Raw genomic sequence first — 19997 nt, forward strand, 5'->3', positions numbered from 1 at the left:
CCAGTTCCAGCCCAGCCCAGGTTCAAGATCAGCCCAGTTCAAGCCCAGCAATTTTGTGGACTCCTTGGGTAGCCAAATCTGGCCCCACAAGTGAACAGCAGATTTGTGACTTTTTCATTTTTCTAGGTTTAGTCTTGTTGTTCATTTCTCTAGATAGATTTATTATTCTTGTTTGTAGTTCCCATGTATGGGAATTAGTTTCTAGATTTTTGGGGGATTGTTTCTATGTATGGGTGGTTGTTCCTAGGTGTTGGAATTCCATCTAGCTTGGGAATTCCAACAGTCCATTTATTAGATGCATGTAACCATAGGTTCAATTGAACCTTTTCCTCCCATATATAAAGAAATCGTGGGAGCCTCTTTAGGCAACCGGAATTGAAAAATAAAAGAACCCTTCTCTTGAAAAATTATGTCCTGTGGACTCAGGTGGGCCGTGGATCTCAGCAACTGCATCCAAAAGTGGATCTCTTTTGGTGGACCTACGTGGACTCCTACGGTGGGCTCTAGTGGATCTCTAACAGCCAAAATTAAATTTTTGTTTATCTTCTCTTCAACTTCAACTTCAACCATCATCCTTATCATACTCACCACCAATCACAATTTCATCACAATCTTTCCTTTCATTCGCAGCCTTTCTCTACATTAAAACCTCCAACCGTGGCCCCTTTCTTTACCTTCTATGAACTAGAACCGATCCTGGCAGCAGCCAGTCTTTGATTGCACCACCATCTCTCTTCTCCTCCTTTCTCTTTCTCGTTTTTCCTTGGGCACCTCCACCACCTAACCATTGCCGCCACCTTCCTATTCACCACCGCCGCTACACCTTGTGCCTCCCTCTCTCTCGGTCTCTCTTCTAGTGTCAACAAGAGGTAGGGTAATGTAGTCCTTGATTGGTACGAGACCTACTAGGAGCCAATCAACCAGGATCTGTTATAAACAGGTAAATTGGCTAGGTCAAAATAGGTTTTTTGGTGAAATTAGGGTTAGGGTTAGGGTTTGATGTATGGGTTATGTCAAGTTGATGTAAGGGAGTCTATCGGTGAAGGTCCTGAGATGTTTTGATGGAGGGAAGTATGTAAACTTGAATAGGCAGCAAGTTAGGGTTAGGGTTTTGGGTTTTTTAGAAAGAGAAAAAGATGGATTTCTAGGGTTTGGCTGGACAGAAGTTAACCCAAAATTGAATGGTTTTCTTAGGAGGGTATAAGGGATAATCGGTCAGATTTGTAGGGACTGTTTTGACGGTTGGTTTGGGCTGGGCAGAAATTAGGGTTTTGGGTTTTGATTTGAGATGGAGGGGAATTAGGGTTTCTGTGGTTGGAATGGGCAGCAAAGGAGATCGAGTTCTCCTTATGGGCAGGGGGTTTTGTGGTTGAAGCTTAATGAAGTTCTGATGGTTGGTTAGGTCTGTGGGGAATTTAGGGTATGCGAAAACTGAAAGTAACAAAGGGGAAAACTAGGTTTGGGGTTGTAGAAGATTAGAAGAAGAAGGATGGGAATGGGGATGTCTCAAACTTACTGAAGTTGCAGATTAGTCTTGGCAGGAACTTGTTTGAGGATGAAACTTGAATAAAAACCAGAACTTGAAAGTAGAGCTTCAAAGGAACCACCCGGGCTTCACACTGTAAGGTGTCAATTGGATCAAACACCAATTCCGCCAACGAACCACCCAGGCTTCCCACCGCAAGGTGTCAATCGGATCAAACACTGATCCTATCAGCCTTGATCAAACACAAGACAAAAATCTTCAATGGAGAAGAAGAGCAGAAAAAGCGTTTCATTAATATCAAAATTCGTGTCCAACACTTGCCCCCCTTACAACCTTACATAAAACTCAAAAATAGACTCGTACACTAACAAAGAGAGGCCTAACCCAATCCTTAACCTATTAGGTAACTTAAACTGACTAGGAAACTGAAATAGACTTAAAACAGAGTCCTAATCCAGCCCAACTTAAATAGTCACATGCCCACTTAACCAAGTCACATGATCACTTAAGTGATCACATGACCACTTAACCAAGTCACATGATCACTATTTACATAAAAATAAAACCAAGGAATCCCGTATGCAACCTAATTACACATATTTTAGGCCTATAAAAGTGGCCTATTACATAGAAAACCCATGGGATCAAAGGCCCAACATGTATAAAACCCAACCGTAGACTTATTCCTAAGCAAAGAAGCCCAATTTGGTGATAAATCTGCATCATAGGCCGTTCCGCCTCTCTTCATACGCCACTCCTCAGTGGTGCTTTTCTCCAACACCGAGGGCTTTTTTCCTTCTTTTTTTTTTTGTTTGATCAGCCTTTATTCATGATCTAAAAAGCTGTGTTGTTTATCCCATGACATTTTTTAGATCTATTGATGATTAAATTTTTTTTGCTTAGATCTATGGTTGATTATCCCCTTTTTTTGTAACGATGTCGGATATTTCTTCTGTTACATTCGGAACAAAAGGGCAAACTCGTGGTTCTCATGATGGCTTCCCTACCTTCCCTGTTTGCTCCATTCGTTTGGATGGAAGCAATTATTTGATGTGGTCCAGATCATGTTATCTCAACATCGACTCCCTCGGGTATTTGGGTTATCTCACTGGTGCAAAGGAGAAACCCCTCACTGCAGTCTGCAGGTCTTGAACAAGACAAATGGAGTTCTTCCTACTCCCTGGTGATGTCTTATTTTCTCGTAAGCATGACACCTTAACTTGCTCATGGTTATCTCCTGTTAGACACAACTACAAAAATTTGGAAGACTGCTTAAGAGACTCATTCGCAGGTTGGGAGTGATGCACAGGTCTATGAATTGCGTAAGAGACTTCATGAGGCCAAGCAGAAGGAACTCAACATGACCCAATACTACTCTGAGTTGCGCAGTTTGTGGTAGGAACTGAATTTTTATGATACATTCCAGACCTCTACCCCTGTAGATGTGGTCAAGTTCAAGAAACGTGAAGATAAATTCAGAGTGTTTGATTTTCTTGCTAGTCTTAATATGGAGTATGATCAACTCCGTGCCCAGGTTCTTAGTAGGGATCCGTTCCCCACTCTGGAATAGGCTTACTCCCTGATTCAACTTGAGGACAGCCGTTGTGCTTCTATGCTGCCCCCTTCTTCCCAAGACCGGTCGACTCTTTTGTCTGGTCCTTCTGTGCAGTCCAAAGGTGGTTCTTCTTGCCCCGGTGCTCGTTCTGAACGAGATCCTATCAAGTGTGATTATTGTGGGAAAGAAAGATACACCAAGGAATTTTGTTGGAAGCTTCATGGGGGCCCCACTGCTTCTTCCAACTAGGGTCGTGGTCGTGGAAAACCTTCAACCAATCATACTGAGGCAATTGTTGTTGATCCTCCACCTGGTGCTGCCCCTTCTACTTCTCAGGATGAGCTTACCAAGCTTCTCCGCCATTTGGTAACCAAGTTGGATTCCATCGGCCCTACCAATTCTACTTCCGCTTCTTCTTCCACCTTGATACCTTCGGATTCGGCAACCCCAGATATTTTCTTTGATGGTCTTTATGCATCCACTATTTCCCAACCTTGGATTCTCGACTTTGGTGCATCCTACCACATGACTGGTAAGGCCAGTTTTTTCTCCAAATATTCTCCATGTTCTGGTAAGGACAAAGTTCGCATTGTTGATGGTTCTCTTTCCTCTGTTTCTTGGAAGGGATCCATCACATGTTCTCCCACCTTGACATTAAATTCTATTGTACATGTTCCTAATTTTACTACAAATCTCCTTTCTATTAGTCGTCTCACTTCCGACCTTAATTGTAAAGTGACATTTTTTCCTTCTCATTCACTTTTTCAGGATTTGGTAACGGGGGAAACGATTGGCTCTGGTAAAGATTATGGTGGTCTCTATTTGTTCGATGCAGCTGTCTCTTCTCTTTGTCATTCTCACCCGACTGTTGCTGATCCCATTGTTCCTCCTGGCTTATTACTTTGGCATAGACGTTTAGGACACCCTCCTATGGGTACTTCAGTTAAAGTCTTTCCTAAGTTATTTTACAAATGTAATCCCAAAGATGTTTTTTGTGATGCTTGCATTTTGGCAAAGCAAACATGTTCTTATTATTCTAGTTTGAATACTCGAAGTAGTTCTCCTTTTATGTTAATCCATTCGGATGTGTTGGGACCTGCTCGGTGTTCTTCCATTTCCGTTTATAAATGGTTTGTTTCTTTTATTGATTGTCATACTCACTACATTTGGCTTTATGTAATGCACCATAAGAGTGATATTTTCACCTGTTTTCAATCATTTCATACTTTTGTTTGTACCTAGTTTGTTGCCTAGATTAAAATTCTCCATAGTGATAATGGGATGGAGTATACATATGGGGCATTTCAAGCATATCTTGCATCTCTGGGCATTCTCCATCAAACTAGCTGTGTAGACACACCGGCTCAAAATGAGGTGGCCGAACGCAAGAACCGTCATTTACTAGAGGTGACTCACGCCCTGATGTTTGAAATGAATGTACCACCACAATATTGGAGTGAAGTTGTTCTGACCTCTGCATATTTAATCAACAGGATGCCTACACAAGTTCTCAATTTTAGCTCTCCTATTCTGGTTCTCCAGGGCTCCAATACCTTCATTATTCCACCTAAGGTATTTGTATGTGTCTGTGATGCCCGGAACCAACAATATCCTAGTAAGTTTGAGCCACAAAGTCTGAAATGCATCTTTGTTGGTTATTCTCCTACTCAAAAGGGCTACCACTATTATCATCCACCAACCCATTGTATGTGCGTGACTCTGGACGTTGTTTTCAATGAAGCTGTCCCCTATTTTCCACTTGGGCATCTCGTCAATGGGGTACCTTGGTTAATGATGATATGCCATAATGCCTGATATGCTTAGTATGCCTATGCTTAACATTCCTATGCCCTCTGTTTAGGGGGAGCCTCTCCTCCAAGGGAAAACTCCACTTGTTGTTATTGATTTACCCATTGTCCATACCTACACTCGTCGTGCTAGTGAGACACGAATAGACACCCCTATAGCTGCTGCCTTAGATTCTCTGTCTCCTCTTATATTGGATCCACCATCATCAAGTAATCTTTCTCCACAACTCCCTGTTATTTCAGATCCTTCTTTAGATTTGTCCATTGCTGTCCGTAAAGGGGTTTGAGCTTGTACGCAACATCCCATTTCTCATGTTGTTTTGTATGAGTCTCTTTATCCTTTATACCGTGCCTTTGTTTCTTCTTTGTCCTCGGTTTCTCTTCCCAAAAGCTGGCAGGAAGCTCTTTGAGATCCAAGGTGGAAGGCAGCCATGATTGAAGAAATGCATGCTCTGAAGAAAAATGGCTTTTGGGATTTAGTATCTCTTCCTCCACAGAAAAAGACAGTCAACTGCAAATGGGTGTTTGTTGTCAAACAAAACCTAGATGGCACTATAGATAGGTACAAGGCCCGGCTGGTTGCTAGGGGATTCACACAGACCTATAGCCTTGACTACCAATAAACGTTTGCTCCTGTTGCAAAGATGAACATGATACATGTTATTTTGTTATGTGCAATCAAACTCAGATGGGAGTTGCAACAACTAGACATGAAAAATGCATTTCTCCATGGGGAACTGGAGGAAGAAGTATATCTAGATATCCCTCTTGGTTTTGCCACTCAGGAGACTCATGGGAAAGTGTACATGCTGAAGTGTGCCTTGTGTGGTTTAAAGCAGTCCCCACGGGCTTTGTTTGGAAGATTTCATGGTGTAATGGTCTCATTCGGCTACCCAAAGCAATGCAGTTCACACCCTCTTTATCAAGAGATTTGGAACCAAGATTGCTATTCTTATCGTCTATGTGGATGATATTGTTGTCACAGACAGCGACACTAAAGAGATTGCTTATCTCAAATTACGTCTTGGGAAGGAATTTGAGATCAAGGACCTTGACACATTAAGGTATTTAGTTGAAAGAGGTTGCCCGTTCTACCAAAGGCGTGTTTCTCTCAAAAAGGAAATATACTTTGGATTTGTTATCTGAGATGGGCATGTGAGGGTATAAACCGTTAGATACACCTCTTGAAGCAAATGCTTGTCTCTCTAGTAAAACGGGTGACCTTGTGGACAAAGGGCAATATCAAAGATTGGTTGGGAAACTGATCTACCTTTCCTATACTCGGCTAGACATAGCCTTTGCTGTCAGCATGATCAGTCAGTACATGCATGACCTACATACTTCTCATTGGAATGTTGTGATCCGTATCCTACGGTATTTCAAGACTGCTCTAGGCAAAGGAATCTTGTTTTCTCCTCATGATCATCTGCGAGTGGAGGCTTTTACAGACCCTGATTGGGCTCGTTATCCTGATGATCGACGGTTGACGGTCGACTTCTGGTTACTGCACCTTTGTTGGAGGCAATTTGGTCACATGGCGAAGCAAGAAACTGACTGTTGTTGCTAGGTCAAGTGTTGAAGCTGAGTTTTGTGCCATGTCCCATGGAATTTGTGAATTAATGTAGCTCCAGGGACTGTTGAAAGACTTGGGTCTTCCTACATCATTACCTATGATGCTTTACTATGACAACAAGTCTGCCATCAGTATTGCCCATAACCTAATCCAACACGACCGAACCAAGCATGTGGAGATTGACTGCCATTTCATCAAAGAGAACCTAGAGCAAGGACTGATTTGCACTCCATTTGTCAAGTCAGGAGACCAGTTGGCTGATGTTTTTACCAAGAGTTTAAGTAGTAAAGTTTTTTGTCCTCTTGTATGTAAGTTAGGCATGTGTGATATCCATGCACAACTTGAGGGGGAATGTTGTAATATGGAGTATAAGGGTAAAATTGTCCTTAGGAATTATGTTATGTTGTCATAGGGGCTTTCTTGTCTTTGTACCTCACATCTTATTATTATAAATAATGGTGGACTGGTATCTCATTGACTCATGTCACAATTCCCAAAACCATCATATATGCTTGTGATATTATCCTTTCATCTTCTTCTATGATTTTCCTTATTGTTATTACTGGCTCTGCTGATAAATCCAAAGCCCGCTACCGCATTAAGATCGCATTCAATTTTTCGGATACCTTTGTTACCTGACAGCTAACATAAATTCTTCCTGGAAGAGTGTACCCCATCCCTTCTACTATTGGCACTCTTTTCCTTTTTGTTGATATGCTAACATAGCTCAACCAGAACCACTTTCTCAATTGAGTCTTCTTATAACTAAAACCTTTTTCACTTCTCTTTTCTTGAAACCCCTAACCATAGTACTAAATCTCGCCAAAATTTCTGCGAAATTACCGAAATTTTGGTGAGGGCGAGAGGAGATGCACCCTCGAAATGAAAAAGAACAAATTTCGGTCGAAATTTCACCGAAATATCGAAATTTCACCGAAATATCGAAATTTCGGCTTCCCGCTATAAACTCACTTAATATAATACAAGAACTTGTGGGTCTCAGTCGAAATTCTGACCGAGACCTCTCTAGAGTGCTCTTTTTGCTCCCATTTCGACTCTAAAGGCTTGTTTTTGCTATTTTGAGTTCATTCTTTGAATTTTTGTCACATCTACGTTGAAAATACTTGGGAAACACTGCATTGAAGCTTCTTCTCCATATATTTGAAGCTTTCTCCACTGTGCAAGGTAAAAGTTTTTTCTCCAAAAGTGTTTTGTTTTAAAAAATATGATCAATACATGTTGGTTAGTGATGAATTTATTATTGTTAGACACTGGAGCCCGATCTACAACCTCATGGTGTTGAATTTTTTTCTTCTCTCTATATAATATTTTTAAAATTTTCTCCATACGATCTGCGTCCGTTAGACTTTTTGAGTTTAAAAGCTACCATTGACTTTATTTTTGTATGATTTACTTGTTTAAATTGCTTATTATATCTTCTAGTACTTAGATAATTTGTATTTAACTATTTATGCAATTGGATCTGACCGTATACTGTCAATCAAGGGTTGCAAATCCAAAACACCACTTTGAGTGACTATGTTTGCAATATGAACATTTAAATATGTTTATATAGCTTAAAATAGGGTTTCCATGAAGTATCATGCCTTAATTTGGCCTAAAACCCACCGAAATGTCCTACCGAAATTGGGCCTGAAAAATACCAAATTTCGGTATCTCGGCCATTTCGGTCTGCCGAGACAAGATTTTAATCTATACCCCTAAATTGCTTGAATATTATCAACCTGGTACGTTAAATCCTTTTCCCTTTTACTTGACCATTCATTTAATGCCATCTATTTAAAGACATTAACTTGTATCAGAATTTAAGCCTCTGCACATTTAAACTCTTCGTATTGAACCCTAACCTATCCTAATTAAGTGCACAGCCTAATCCCCTTTAGGCTCTACATTAGTTCCCTGTGATGATATTCACCTCATCAGACTCGGTACCAGATCTGTGGATCTTTTCATTCAGAAGGGGAAATCTATTGTGGAGATTTGGTTTCTTTGTGGGAACAGGGAGCATTTGGAAGAAAGGAATGATAGGATTTTCAGGTATACACCATTCAGAAAGTCATGGTCTGGATTGTCACTTGAATAGCTCATTGGCTAGTATGGTGGACTGGTTGAATGACTCCTCTATTGCCTCTATTGAAAGTCATGGTCTGGATTGTCACTTGAAAAATATCTGTTTCATGGGGTATCCAAGATGAGATGGGGCTCTCCTCCATGGTCTACATTGACAATCTTCATTTTGAGAAGTTGGTATTTTGCAGTGGAGGTCGTTGGCAGGTTTCTGATCTCATTATAGAAGCCTTTCCTTTGTTGTTTCCATTTAATGTGTAAATGGCTCTCTTTGGCACCTGATATGGCCAAAGGAATAGGAAGTGATTTGTTTTATATGGGAGCTTTTTTTTTTCTCTTTGATAATTCAGAAAAAAGATTTTATAGAGAAACTCAGCAAATGGGTAGAGTGGGTAAACAAGGGCCAATAAAAAATGCGCATGGGCCACCTCACCTACAGGCCCTATACAAGGAGACAGAATGCGCTAGTATCCCCCCCCCCCCCCCCCCCAAAATACAAAAAAAAGGGCTCCCATTGGAAACTTCCAATTGGGATCTATTATCTGAAGTTTTAAGGGAGCTATGCCTTTAATGTAATTCCTGAGGGTTGTGTTTCTTCCCTCTGCTACATTTTCCCTTTATATTCTCTTTATCAGGGCTTTACTTATATTCTGGCCTTTTCAATATTTTTATTAAAATTCTTCTTTGTTACTCACGAGCAGATAAGGGAGAAAGAAATAACATGTTCCATCTCCTAAAGATTGGAATCTTAGGCTGTGTTTGGTATGCATTCTTGGAATGCATTCCAAATTGATTTTGCATTCTTTGACGATAAAAACAACTATTTTTATCATCCGAGAATGCGAAAATCGACCTAGAATGCATTCCAGAAATGCATACCAAACTCTGCCTTAGTGTTTTATGCGGGTGTTCTTAAGTAGGGTTTTGTTTGGAAGAATAGAATGTTATGCTTGAGCCTTGAAGGATTTAAATTCTCATTTAAATTATTTAAAATTGTAAGGATCCCCAGTCTGGGAATTTATCTATGCTGATCATTTAGTTATCCAGAATAGCTCATATATGCTCAATTGTTCATGTCATCCTGATGTATTCAGTTCATCCATCCCCCTCTTTTTCTTCGTACTCTCGCTGTTGGGCTCATAAAAGACGAGGGAAAATGCAGAGTTTTTAGCTGAGACTTTAGGTGGAGGTCTGTACTTGTAGGTCTTTCTTCTCTTGTCAGTGCATTTTGTCTCTTCCATCTTCCTTATTAATCTATGTTCTTTGAGTGTCAAATTTTTTTTTTTTTTTGGTGGATATATATCACTTTTATTGATGAGAAAATAGGGTATAACAAAGAGGCAACAAAACACCAATAATATCCAACAACTAACAAACCGGAAGAGAGCGGCCCTCTCTGCAATAGCCCAGTCCTCAGGATAGGATACTGTGTTCCTGTTGTCTTAGATGCACCACTCCTTGCTTGGCCATGTCATCCTCCATCTCATTGACCCCCGTAGGCTGCCATTGGAAAGAACAGTCCAGATTAGAAGCTAGCTTTCAAATACACCAAATTAAATCTGCAAATCTCCAGGGATACTAATTCAAAAACCTAACTGCATGGGTTCTTGGAATGTCATTGTTTGTTCTTCTGTCTATTGCTGCAGTATAGTTCTTTCCTCTTTTCTTGACATAAACATCTTGTACTCCCATTATGCTGACAAAGCTTTCCTACTTTAAAGCTTGCTCGTCAGCATGTTCTACTTGTTCTCTTCTCTTCTTGGTAAGACTCATTTGCTTTTTTTGGAATTTTTGCAATAGTTTCTCATGACTCTTTTTTTTGGGGTCTTCTGTGCATTAATATTTTGCATTTACAGATATGATTATTTGTATGTTGCTTCTTATTTTACTTATTGCAATTGCAGGGGGCTCCACCTTGCACTCACTATGCGCAAAATGGGGTATGCAAGTTTGGACCTACATGTAAATTTGATCATCCGATGGGGACACTCAGCTACAGTCCATCTGCATCCTCTCTTGCTGATATGCCAGTCGCTCCGTACCCTGTTGGGTCTTCACTCGCAACTCTTGCCCCATCGTCTTCATCTTCGGAGTTACGGCCTGAATTTGTTTCAGGGTCCAATAGGGATTCTTTCTCAACCAGAATTCCGTCTTCTGAGAACACATCAAGTGGTTCAGTTGGTTCAATTTTCTCAAAGGGTAGGTCTATTCCTCATTCTAGTGTTCAACAGTCTGGTCAGAGTTATGGCCCCCGTAGTGGTAGTAGTAGCACAGGTCAAAGTGGTGAGGCTCGTAGTTCAAGCTGAGTAGAACTGAAAAGCCAATCCTCATTATTCCTCCTCTGTGTCAATTTTTAATGAAATTCGATATGTTCACTTTTGTTGCACCCAGGAACTTAGATCTAGGTAAGGGTTTCCTTCCTAAGTTGTCAAAGTTCTGTCAACCAATCCAACTCTGGCCCAACTTAGTCTGATCAGCCTTCTGTTCATATTGTCCTTGTATCTCCAACTCTTTCATCTCAAATAAGCTATAGCCATACTTCAAAGGTATAGCAATCCCATATGGTCTTTACCTTTTATTCCTAATAACCACGATGGGAGGCCCTTCAGGTATACCCGCATTCCTCCACCGTTGGAGCTGTTGTGCTTATTTATGCTCTGATCATTTCCAAACGAAAGGATCAGTCAAATTTCACTCTGTTTTCCTCAGTTTGTAGTATGTTCATGTTTTCAATTTTTTTTTTTTTTAACTTCAATTTGGGAACAAGCCTCCAATTTTGTTATCCTACTAGGATGGGATTGGAAGGCGTCATTGCTCCTCCCCCTTTTTTGTCCAGGGGTTTACTGTGAAAAGTTAAGTTTAGATACTCTTAAAGTTGTATCTCAGTTGGTGCCCTGTATGAGTTAAACAGATGCTACTCAATGTTGTGAGACTGGAATCTGAACAGGGCTTATATCTATTTTGTTAAATACAGAAAGAAAAAGGCAGCCCCCTTGACTTCTTTGTTATTTCTCACTTAGTCCTTGTTTCTATTATGTTTTGGTAGCATAATCTCTATTTGTGCACTGAACTAAATTGTTATTTTTTGGTAAATGAAACTAATGTGTTCATGAGCCATTTAAACAATATGATAAAAGAAAGATTAGCCATTAAGCAATGACCTACACTTGCAATGATTTATTGTGAAATGTGCAGCTCAGAAAGAGTACATTTGGATGGACCTTAGGATTTAAGTTCAACTATAGTCAGCTCAAAATTTTGTAACAAAGAGAGGTATATGTCACTTGAATCCTTCCCAGGGAGTGCTTTAATGGTTAGATCAGTATTTTATAAAGGGAGCTGGATTTATGGGTGGTTCACTCATACTCTTGTATGGGTGGGCGGGCGCCTACTTCTGTAGCTTGGCAGGTCCAACAGTGTTGAAATTTTGTGGCAGGTAGATCTCAAGAGTCAAGGCCCTGGTAAATCATATGTCGAAGTTTAAAGCCAAACAGTGCTGGACTTGTGACAGTAAATCATTAAAAATATTCAGATCCATGAAGAGGATGAATGGGACTATAAAGCCCCTCTCCATCCTCACCTCTTGCCTCTTCAAAACACACACAACACCTCACCTCCAGCCTCACCTTTGGCCTCATTTACACACACACACACACACACTTGCTTATTCCAAATAATTTCTTAGATATCCAAGGTAACTAGTTATGCCTACCCATAATACCTTTTGCCTTCCCAAAATACTAGAGAACAAACTCTCCCATGCTAAGTCAAGCCACTTAAGTTGTGTGAAGGTGAAGTAACAGAAGATGCAGCACCCCCTCTGAAGTGAGTCGAAGTGGGAGGAAGAAAAAGTGCCATTTCTTGGTTGCCAAAAAGAGGGAGGGGAAAAAGGAAAAATCCGTGATAAAAGAATATAAGGAAAAGGTTCTCTAAACCAGCCGCGGAGGGCACTTCAGCTCTCTCTCTCTCTCTCTCCTCACGTGAAATAATCTCTTTGCCCCTATTTAATAAACAGTTTCATTACTCAATGGTACATTATGTCCCTCCCCAGACCCGTAGTGGCAGCAGTCTCGTGCAATGGGTTACGCCCTTTATTACCCCTTAATTGTGCATTCTCCTATGCTGCTTGCTCAAAGAATCCTCTTCCACCAAGAATTAATAAAGAACATAATTCATCTGGCTGATGGTATTTTGTTCAAAAAATGTCCATATATGTCTTCTAGTGTTCTTAATCATCATCTAATAGACCTTTGATTTTGAACAGACACATAAACATGGATTCATTACTCCAACGGTATTAACGTGTGGGCTTAATTAGATATATGTATCCTATTTCCTATCAATATGGTACAGTATTGTTGAATGATGCCTTTGTTGGTGTATTTAGAACATGTAATCTTCTTTTGATTGCTCTTCGTTTTAATCCCAAAAGTTCATCTAAAAGGGAGTTACCATCCTATCATTTTTTTTATATGGAACAATCCTACCATTTTTAATAGCTGTATCTCTATGCTTTTCGAATACATAAGTGAAAGAAGAAGGAAAAAAGTATGTTATTTGAAGAGGCTAAAAAAATAAGCTTACAAATTTTCTATCACATTAAGGGGTGTGAATAAGAAAATCCCTTTTATAAAACCTTCATGTTGAGACATCAAATATTCTACATTTGCACGTGCCAGCTAGTGCAACTAACAAGGCCCAAGCCTTGGATTTGTCTTCATTGTGTGTGTGTGTGTGTGTGGGGGGGGGGGGGGGTAATAGCTGCCCTAATTGTGATGAAAGTTGTTGAGATGAGAGGAAATACTAATTTCCCTTACATTATTTATTGGAACAATTTATCTCAATGGGTCCCCTAAAAGACCTATATATTGAAGAGAGGGTGAGATACCCTTCATTTGGAATTTCATGAAACCTTAAACCCTAAAGTTATGAAATCTGGTTGGCAGAGTTGTAGGTTCATTTTATCAAATTGTCTGGATTTTGGTCACCTAAGACGAAGAAGAAAGCAGAAAGAAGTAAAAGAAACTCATCTGATATCAGACCAATCGTCCAAATCAGCCCCTCTTTTAACACTTTACGGCCTTCCAGTAGACTCCTCCATGCCCAAGACAATTTGCTCCTAACTTTGCAAAGGGGAAATCTCTATTAAAAAACAATACTGCTTTCATAAACTTAGCCCACATTGGCTCGGGCTCATTCCATAATCTCCATGCCATCCTAGAGAGTAGTGCTTTGATCTGTAAACTTAGATCCCTAAAGCCCAGATCACCGTGCTCCTTTTAGAACACAACCATTAATGTAAATAGATGAAGAGAGATAGTAAAGGCATCTTGCATCTTTGGTATATTGACGAAGAACAATAGAACATAATAATCTCAAGTAGATCTTGATGAATCAAGTTTTGAAGAGACCTTCTGTAGCTCCTCGTTCTTCACCCATAGTAAACCCTTTCTTGTGGGAGAAAAAGTAATAATGAATCACGTGACTGCAGAGACCCTTCTTTATGGTACTTTATTAGGATTCACATCTAAGGACCAGACCTAGTAATTAATTAAGCCCATTATTTCTACTTTGGAAATTCTTATAGAAGGATCCTGGAACACAATATCTATCTGTGAGATGTTTTTGTTGTCCCTTGATTGCAAAGAGATTAAAGCAGCAGACGAACTGAAAGTTTTGGTGAAAGGAAATTCACTGATTGTTTAGATCGACAGATCCAGCGTTCAGGGTCGTGACTGCACATATCCATACACCATTGCTGAAAGAGTTATGACTGATGATAAAATTCAGGTGAAGCTCCATGTGAAGAAAGCGTGAGGCCGTGAAATTAGTAGGAGATATGTTTAGATCTTACGACCTATATAGGAAAACTGTTTTCTCCCTTTATATCATGTTTTGATAGAAATCTTTGGAACAATTTTGATGTGGTCGGTTTTAATTTTCACCGGCCAAAAAACCAACAATGGCGGAAACGTGTACGAGTTCATAAGGTTTTGGAAAAAATTTGGGAAAAACTTTGATCTCTTTCAAGATCTATTTAAATCCATTTAACATGGTTGATTCTAGGTCCATATGTGATGCTCTGATACCAATTGTTAGAAATCTTTGAGTTTAAATGAAAAAATCTCAATTAGTTGGCCCAAATAGATCTCTAGAATGCAACCATTAATATAAATAGATGAAGAGAGATAGTGAATATACCTTGCACCTTTGGTATGTTGATGAAGAACAATAAAATATGATAAACCCAAGTATATCTTGACGAATCAAGCTTTGAAGAGATCTTCTGCAGCCTCCTGTTCTTCACCCAAAGTAAACTCGTTCTTGTAGGAGAAAAAATAATAATGAATCACGTGACTCCATGGACCCTTCTTTATAGTACTAGTAGTATTGTCCCAAGACCCTAATCCACTTCTACAATGGGTTTGGGTTGACCCATCTCTAAAACCAGGTGAAAGGTTTGAACCAGCACATGTATTAGGATTTCCATCTAAATACCGGACCCAATAATTAATTAAGCCCATTATTTCAGCTTTGAAAATTCTTACAGAGTGATCTTGGAACACAGTATCTACCTGTGAGATGTTTTTGTTGTCCCTCGACTACAATGAGATTAAAGCAATAGACGGATTGAAAATTTCGATGGAAGGAAATTCTCTGGTCGTTTCGATCGACAGATCCGACGTTCAGGGTTGTGACTGCACATATCCATACACCATTGCTGAAAGAGTTATGACTGATGATAATATTCAGGTGAAGCTCCATGTGAAGAAAGCGTGAGGCCGTGAAATTAGTAGGAGATAGGCTTAGATCTTACTACATATATAGGAAAACTGTTTCTCCCTTTATATCATGTTTTGATAGAAATCTTTGGAACAATTTTGATCTGCCTGAAGTGCTAGATATTACACATACATTTTGATATAATTCGGAAGGTTTAGTACATGAACAGTTCGACCATTCTTATCATTTTATCTACGTTTTCGTTGTGATCTACCCTGTTTTTTGAGATATTATTATTTGTTCTTAGAAAACATTTTTTTTGTTTATTTCTTGGATGAGGACCTGATGAAAACATAAACCAGAAAAATTAGGTCATAGCTTAATTTTATCTCATCTTGGGAGAACTATTCTCAAGTTTCCATCCAAGCACTTTTACTGTATTTTCTATGGTTAAAATACCTTTCTTCAGTCCAATCAGACAGTCAAATGGGGTGGATGAAGCGATTCTATCTTTGCCATGGGTAGAGAGAAACTAAGTCCAGAAAAGCTTATGTGATTTAGACATGTTTTGAACAGCTTTTTTTTTTTTTTAAATAATGAAAAGGGTTGGTTAGTTATAGAGTGCAAGATCTTTAGGTTAAAGGTGGAAGATGGAACTTCTATTCATGTGATGATGAGGTGACAATTCCCAACATTTAGGCCATTAGAAAAGTGCAGAATTCTTGGTGCATGTTTGGCTAAGCTACTGTTCTCAGGTTCTAATGTGATTAGAGAATTAATCCTGCTTAATTCTAAGGTTGAAGAAGCAGAAGTACTTAAGAATACTGCTTGGGGGTGCAAGAAGCTTACTATGAGATTCTATGATTTGATGCCTTTTGACAGGCACAAGAAGAGAAGCTTTGAGAAGTCCAAGGTGTGCTCACCCATCAACTCTTGGATTATGGATACTGTTGTTACTGATTCTAAAAACCTGGGATTCATGAGAAGTCTGGCCCAGAAGGTAGAAGAAGCAGAAGCTTACCGAGTTTAACTTGCTTTCATGGGACTGCGGTCACAGTAATACCTGTGTAGAAACTGCGATGGAAGTGCCAAAAAAACCTGAGGTACTATTTGCAATGTATCCCTGCAACATATTTGGAACTGAATAATATAAGATTGGTTTGCAGACTCCATGGTTCTTGGATGGAGGTCAATCCAGCTCCTTGGATTCCATAAAACCAAACTTGGCAGACATTTTCTTCTTCTTCTTCTTCTTCTTTTTTTTTTTTTTTTTTTTTTTTTTTTTTTCTCTTTCAGGTATTGAATACTAATGGTATTATCAACTCTTCTCCTTCTGTCTTCTTTCCATTCTCTTTTGTATATAACACCTTCATTACAGTAAATCTAGTACAGGAGCGTCATTACAGTAAATCTAATACACGAGGCTCCTGCCACTGCAGGGTCGGGGAGGGTCATAATGCACACAGCCTTACCCCTGCTTTGCAAAGAGGCTGTTTCCAGAGACTCGAACCTGTGACCCCTTGGTCACAATGGAACAACCTAACCGTTGCACCAAGGTCCACCCTCATATAATACCTTCTTTAGCAATGAAAATTTCATTAGGACTCCTATCACAATTAGGGTTTCTTACAAATTCCATCTTTTTGCTCGGTAAACAGTGGTTGAGCCAATAGTAACCATATTACACCATGCATGCTCTCCTGCAACAATGGCCTATATATATATACTCTATGACATAATCCAACCAATGGTGACAGATCAACAGTTCCCTTCTTGAACCAAACTTTTGTTGATCATCTTGTACTCAATTATCAAGTACCATAAATATATAAAAAAAAAAAAAAAGGACTATTAGCTTTGGGTTTGAAGGGTTATTAAGAAACTTATAATTAATATTACAATGCGAGATAAGGATTATCTGAACAAACCCAAATGGCTTATAGGAGTTCAAATAGGAGGTAGAGAGGTCATTTTATGTGAAGAAGAGAAAGATTAGAGAAGTTTTTTTTTTTTTTTTCCATATATATTAATGACTTGTGAGACTTGGTTTCTGAAAAGTTCTCTACTTCACCAAACCCTTCAACAAACACACACCCACACCCACCCACCCACACAAGAAGCCAAGAAAAGCAAGTCTAAAGAAGTAAGAACATTCTTTTGTGATTCTGGAGCTTACTACTTGGAGAAATCTTTCATCAGAAGACTTAATCAGATCTCAAAGGAGAACCAAAACATTCTCTTTGTCTCTCTCTCTCTCTCTCTCTCTTTTTCTATTTGATGGGAAGTTCACACTCTACAGTGTAATTACAGTTAAGAACAGTGGCAGATAACAAGAAAAAGGGGAAAAAATTAAGAGAGAATTGCTAAAATGCTTACATCAAGAAGAACCACAAACAGCCCTCAAAATAAAGAGTAACCCAAGTCTATCACATCACTACAAGAGGAAAGTGGTGGAGAATTAAAAGTTTCAGAAGGAGTAGTAATCTGAGGTGGCATGAACCCGTACCCAGGACTGTCAATGTAAGGGTAGAAAGTTCCATTAAGAAACTCATCTTCCACCATTAATGGGTTCTCCTCCATTGCAGTAGCAAGCTCCCATGACTGCTCATAACCCCAAAACCCATTATTAAACTCTTCCAAAAAAGGGAGATTATTATTGGTGTAGTTCAAACCCAAATCCTTTGCTGATCCATTCAAGTTTTCCATTGAAGCTGTATTGTTGTTGTTGTTGCTATGATGTTGAACTTCCAGAGGAGAAGGAACCATCATGATTGGGTTCTGTGTCTCAGAGAAAGTGCTGAAACTACTACAATCATGGACACTTAAATTTGTGGGTTTTGAAGCATTTTTCAAGTACTTATCAGGAAGGATACTCTCTAGGTAACCTGACTCAAAATCAGAAGAGAAAAAGAAGTTATCATTAATGGAATCTGACTCATTGGAAGCTTTAGGCTTACACTGGTCAGTGCTGGTTTGTGTGGTAGTGACCTGAGGGCTTGCATTGGCATTGGCAAGGAACAGTGAAGGTTGTAAGAAGGGTTGAGCATCAAAAGGTGTGAGGAGGGAGTGAAAGTTGGTATTGTCAGAGTAAATGAAGTTAGTTCTTGCTTGGGTTCCTTTCATGGAGAGAGCAGCTCTATCATAAGCAAGAGCTGCTTCATGAGCAGTATCAAAGGTCCCAAGCCAGTGCCTCTCCTTGGTTGTAGGGTCTCTGATTTCAGCAGCATATCTTCCCCAAGGGCGGCGCCTTACGCCGAGAAACCTCCCTGGCTCTGCTTGTTTTCTTCTTCCTCTCCTCTCATTAGACTGGGATGAAGGTGTGTTGGATTGGGTTTTAGAGAAACCAGCCAGAGTAGAGTTGGTTTCTTCTGTTTTGACGGTATAGGAAGTGGACATTGTAGAAGAAGAGAGGGAAGAGAAGGGAATGTCAGAGTAATTGGTAACAGAAAGAGAAGTTGGAATGTTGAGAAGTGAAGTCTTTAGTTGGAGTGAATGTTTCTGAGAGTTATAGGACTTATAAAGACTGTGATATATGATGATGGGGAGAAAGTAAAAAAAAAAACTCAAAAAAGGGTCAAGGCAGATGTCACTTATTGAATAACATACCTTTCTTTTATTTTTATTTTTTTATATTCTTGATTTCTTATTATAATATCTATGGAAACCAGTAGTTTGGGTTGAATTGAAGAAAGATACTTAGTTCTACTAGTCTCTATTGTGATTTTGAAGGGATTCTTTGTTCCAATTTCCAATAACATTCAAGTATATATGTGTCAAAGCCCTTAGGTTCTCTAAATTTCTGATTTAGATGGGTGCATGTGTTTCTCAGATAACAATTCAATTTAATTCCTTAAGAATTCTTGTCTGCTTCAATATTTTCAAAGGGAGCAGTTAAGATGATCTAATTAAAATTAGACAAAGATATTGGTTAAATGGCTCTGTATAGTAAACTGGAAGCTACCCTTATATCAAAAACTCTTTTTCCAAGAGAATCCCTTAAAAATGGAACCATGTAGTGTTTGTCTGCTTCATAGCCATGAAATATCAAGTTTTTGATTTGCTCTTCAAATCATAAAGCACATGGTATTAATTAGATATGATACTAGCTAGGGACTAGAACTGTAGCAGTTGACTGATGCTAATTAATATGCAAGCAGGTCATGGTTCTAAGTATCGGTATCATATTGGACGATATGTACTGGTTTTGCTAGTCATCGATATCGATACTATATCGATACTGTATCAATAGCACGGTACGGACAAGGGGTAAAATGATCAGAAAACTAATTTTTTTAAAGAAAATTCAGAAGTATTCTTGTCTGATACAGTCGATCCATGCTGATTCCATATTGATATCGTATCGATTTTATATATTGTCGATACCCATTCTGATACCGTGCATAAAACATGAAACAGGTTTGATCCATTTGGGAATGGTTTCTTGATCATGTTCATGCTATCTCAAGTACATCTAGAAAAATCCAAGCCAAAGAAACAATGGGGTCTAAGGGTCTCCAAAAGGAATCAGAAAAGGCTGGGAGTCAAAAGGGCAATCAAAAAGTTCAAATAGCAAACATAAATGATATGAGTGTGAGAGATTAATCTATTTGATTAGTAGATCCAACAGGGAAATTTATGACTACTCTCTTTTCCTAAACTTCCACAACATAAATGGTTTTGGGAACAACATAAAGTAATTAAAATTAAATTGGTCAAACTTCACCATCCACTTCACTAGTCATTTTTATATAATCTTGTTTTAAT

General features: G+C 39.1%; 2 protein-coding genes across 3 annotated transcripts in view; one reads left to right on the forward strand and one right to left on the reverse strand.

The window, feature by feature from the left end:
- Nucleotides 1-11518, forward strand: part of LOC122658873 (zinc finger CCCH domain-containing protein 32-like) — a 36963-nt gene extending 25445 nt beyond the window's left edge. For both annotated transcript variants that reach the window (XM_043854012.1, XM_043854013.1), the window contains exon 7: nt 10415-11518. In XM_043854012.1, coding sequence (XP_043709947.1) covers nt 10415-10816 — 402 coding nt within the window. In that variant the 3' untranslated portion in view covers nt 10817-11518. The remainder of the gene's footprint in view (nt 1-10414) is intronic.
- Nucleotides 11519-17633: 6115 nt separating this feature from the next.
- Nucleotides 17634-18631, reverse strand: LOC122659525 (ethylene-responsive transcription factor ERF086-like). Its single transcript, XM_043854629.1, has one exon. It carries the CDS (start codon nt 18627-18629, stop codon nt 17634-17636), a length of 996 nt encoding a protein of 331 aa, XP_043710564.1. The 5' UTR covers nt 18630-18631.
- Between the last annotated feature and the right edge of the window lie 1366 nt (nt 18632-19997).

The sequence above is a fragment of the Telopea speciosissima genome, chromosome 4 (assembly GCF_018873765.1).
Source record: "Telopea speciosissima isolate NSW1024214 ecotype Mountain lineage chromosome 4, Tspe_v1, whole genome shotgun sequence".
Classification (NCBI taxonomy): Eukaryota; Viridiplantae; Streptophyta; class Magnoliopsida; order Proteales; family Proteaceae; genus Telopea; species Telopea speciosissima.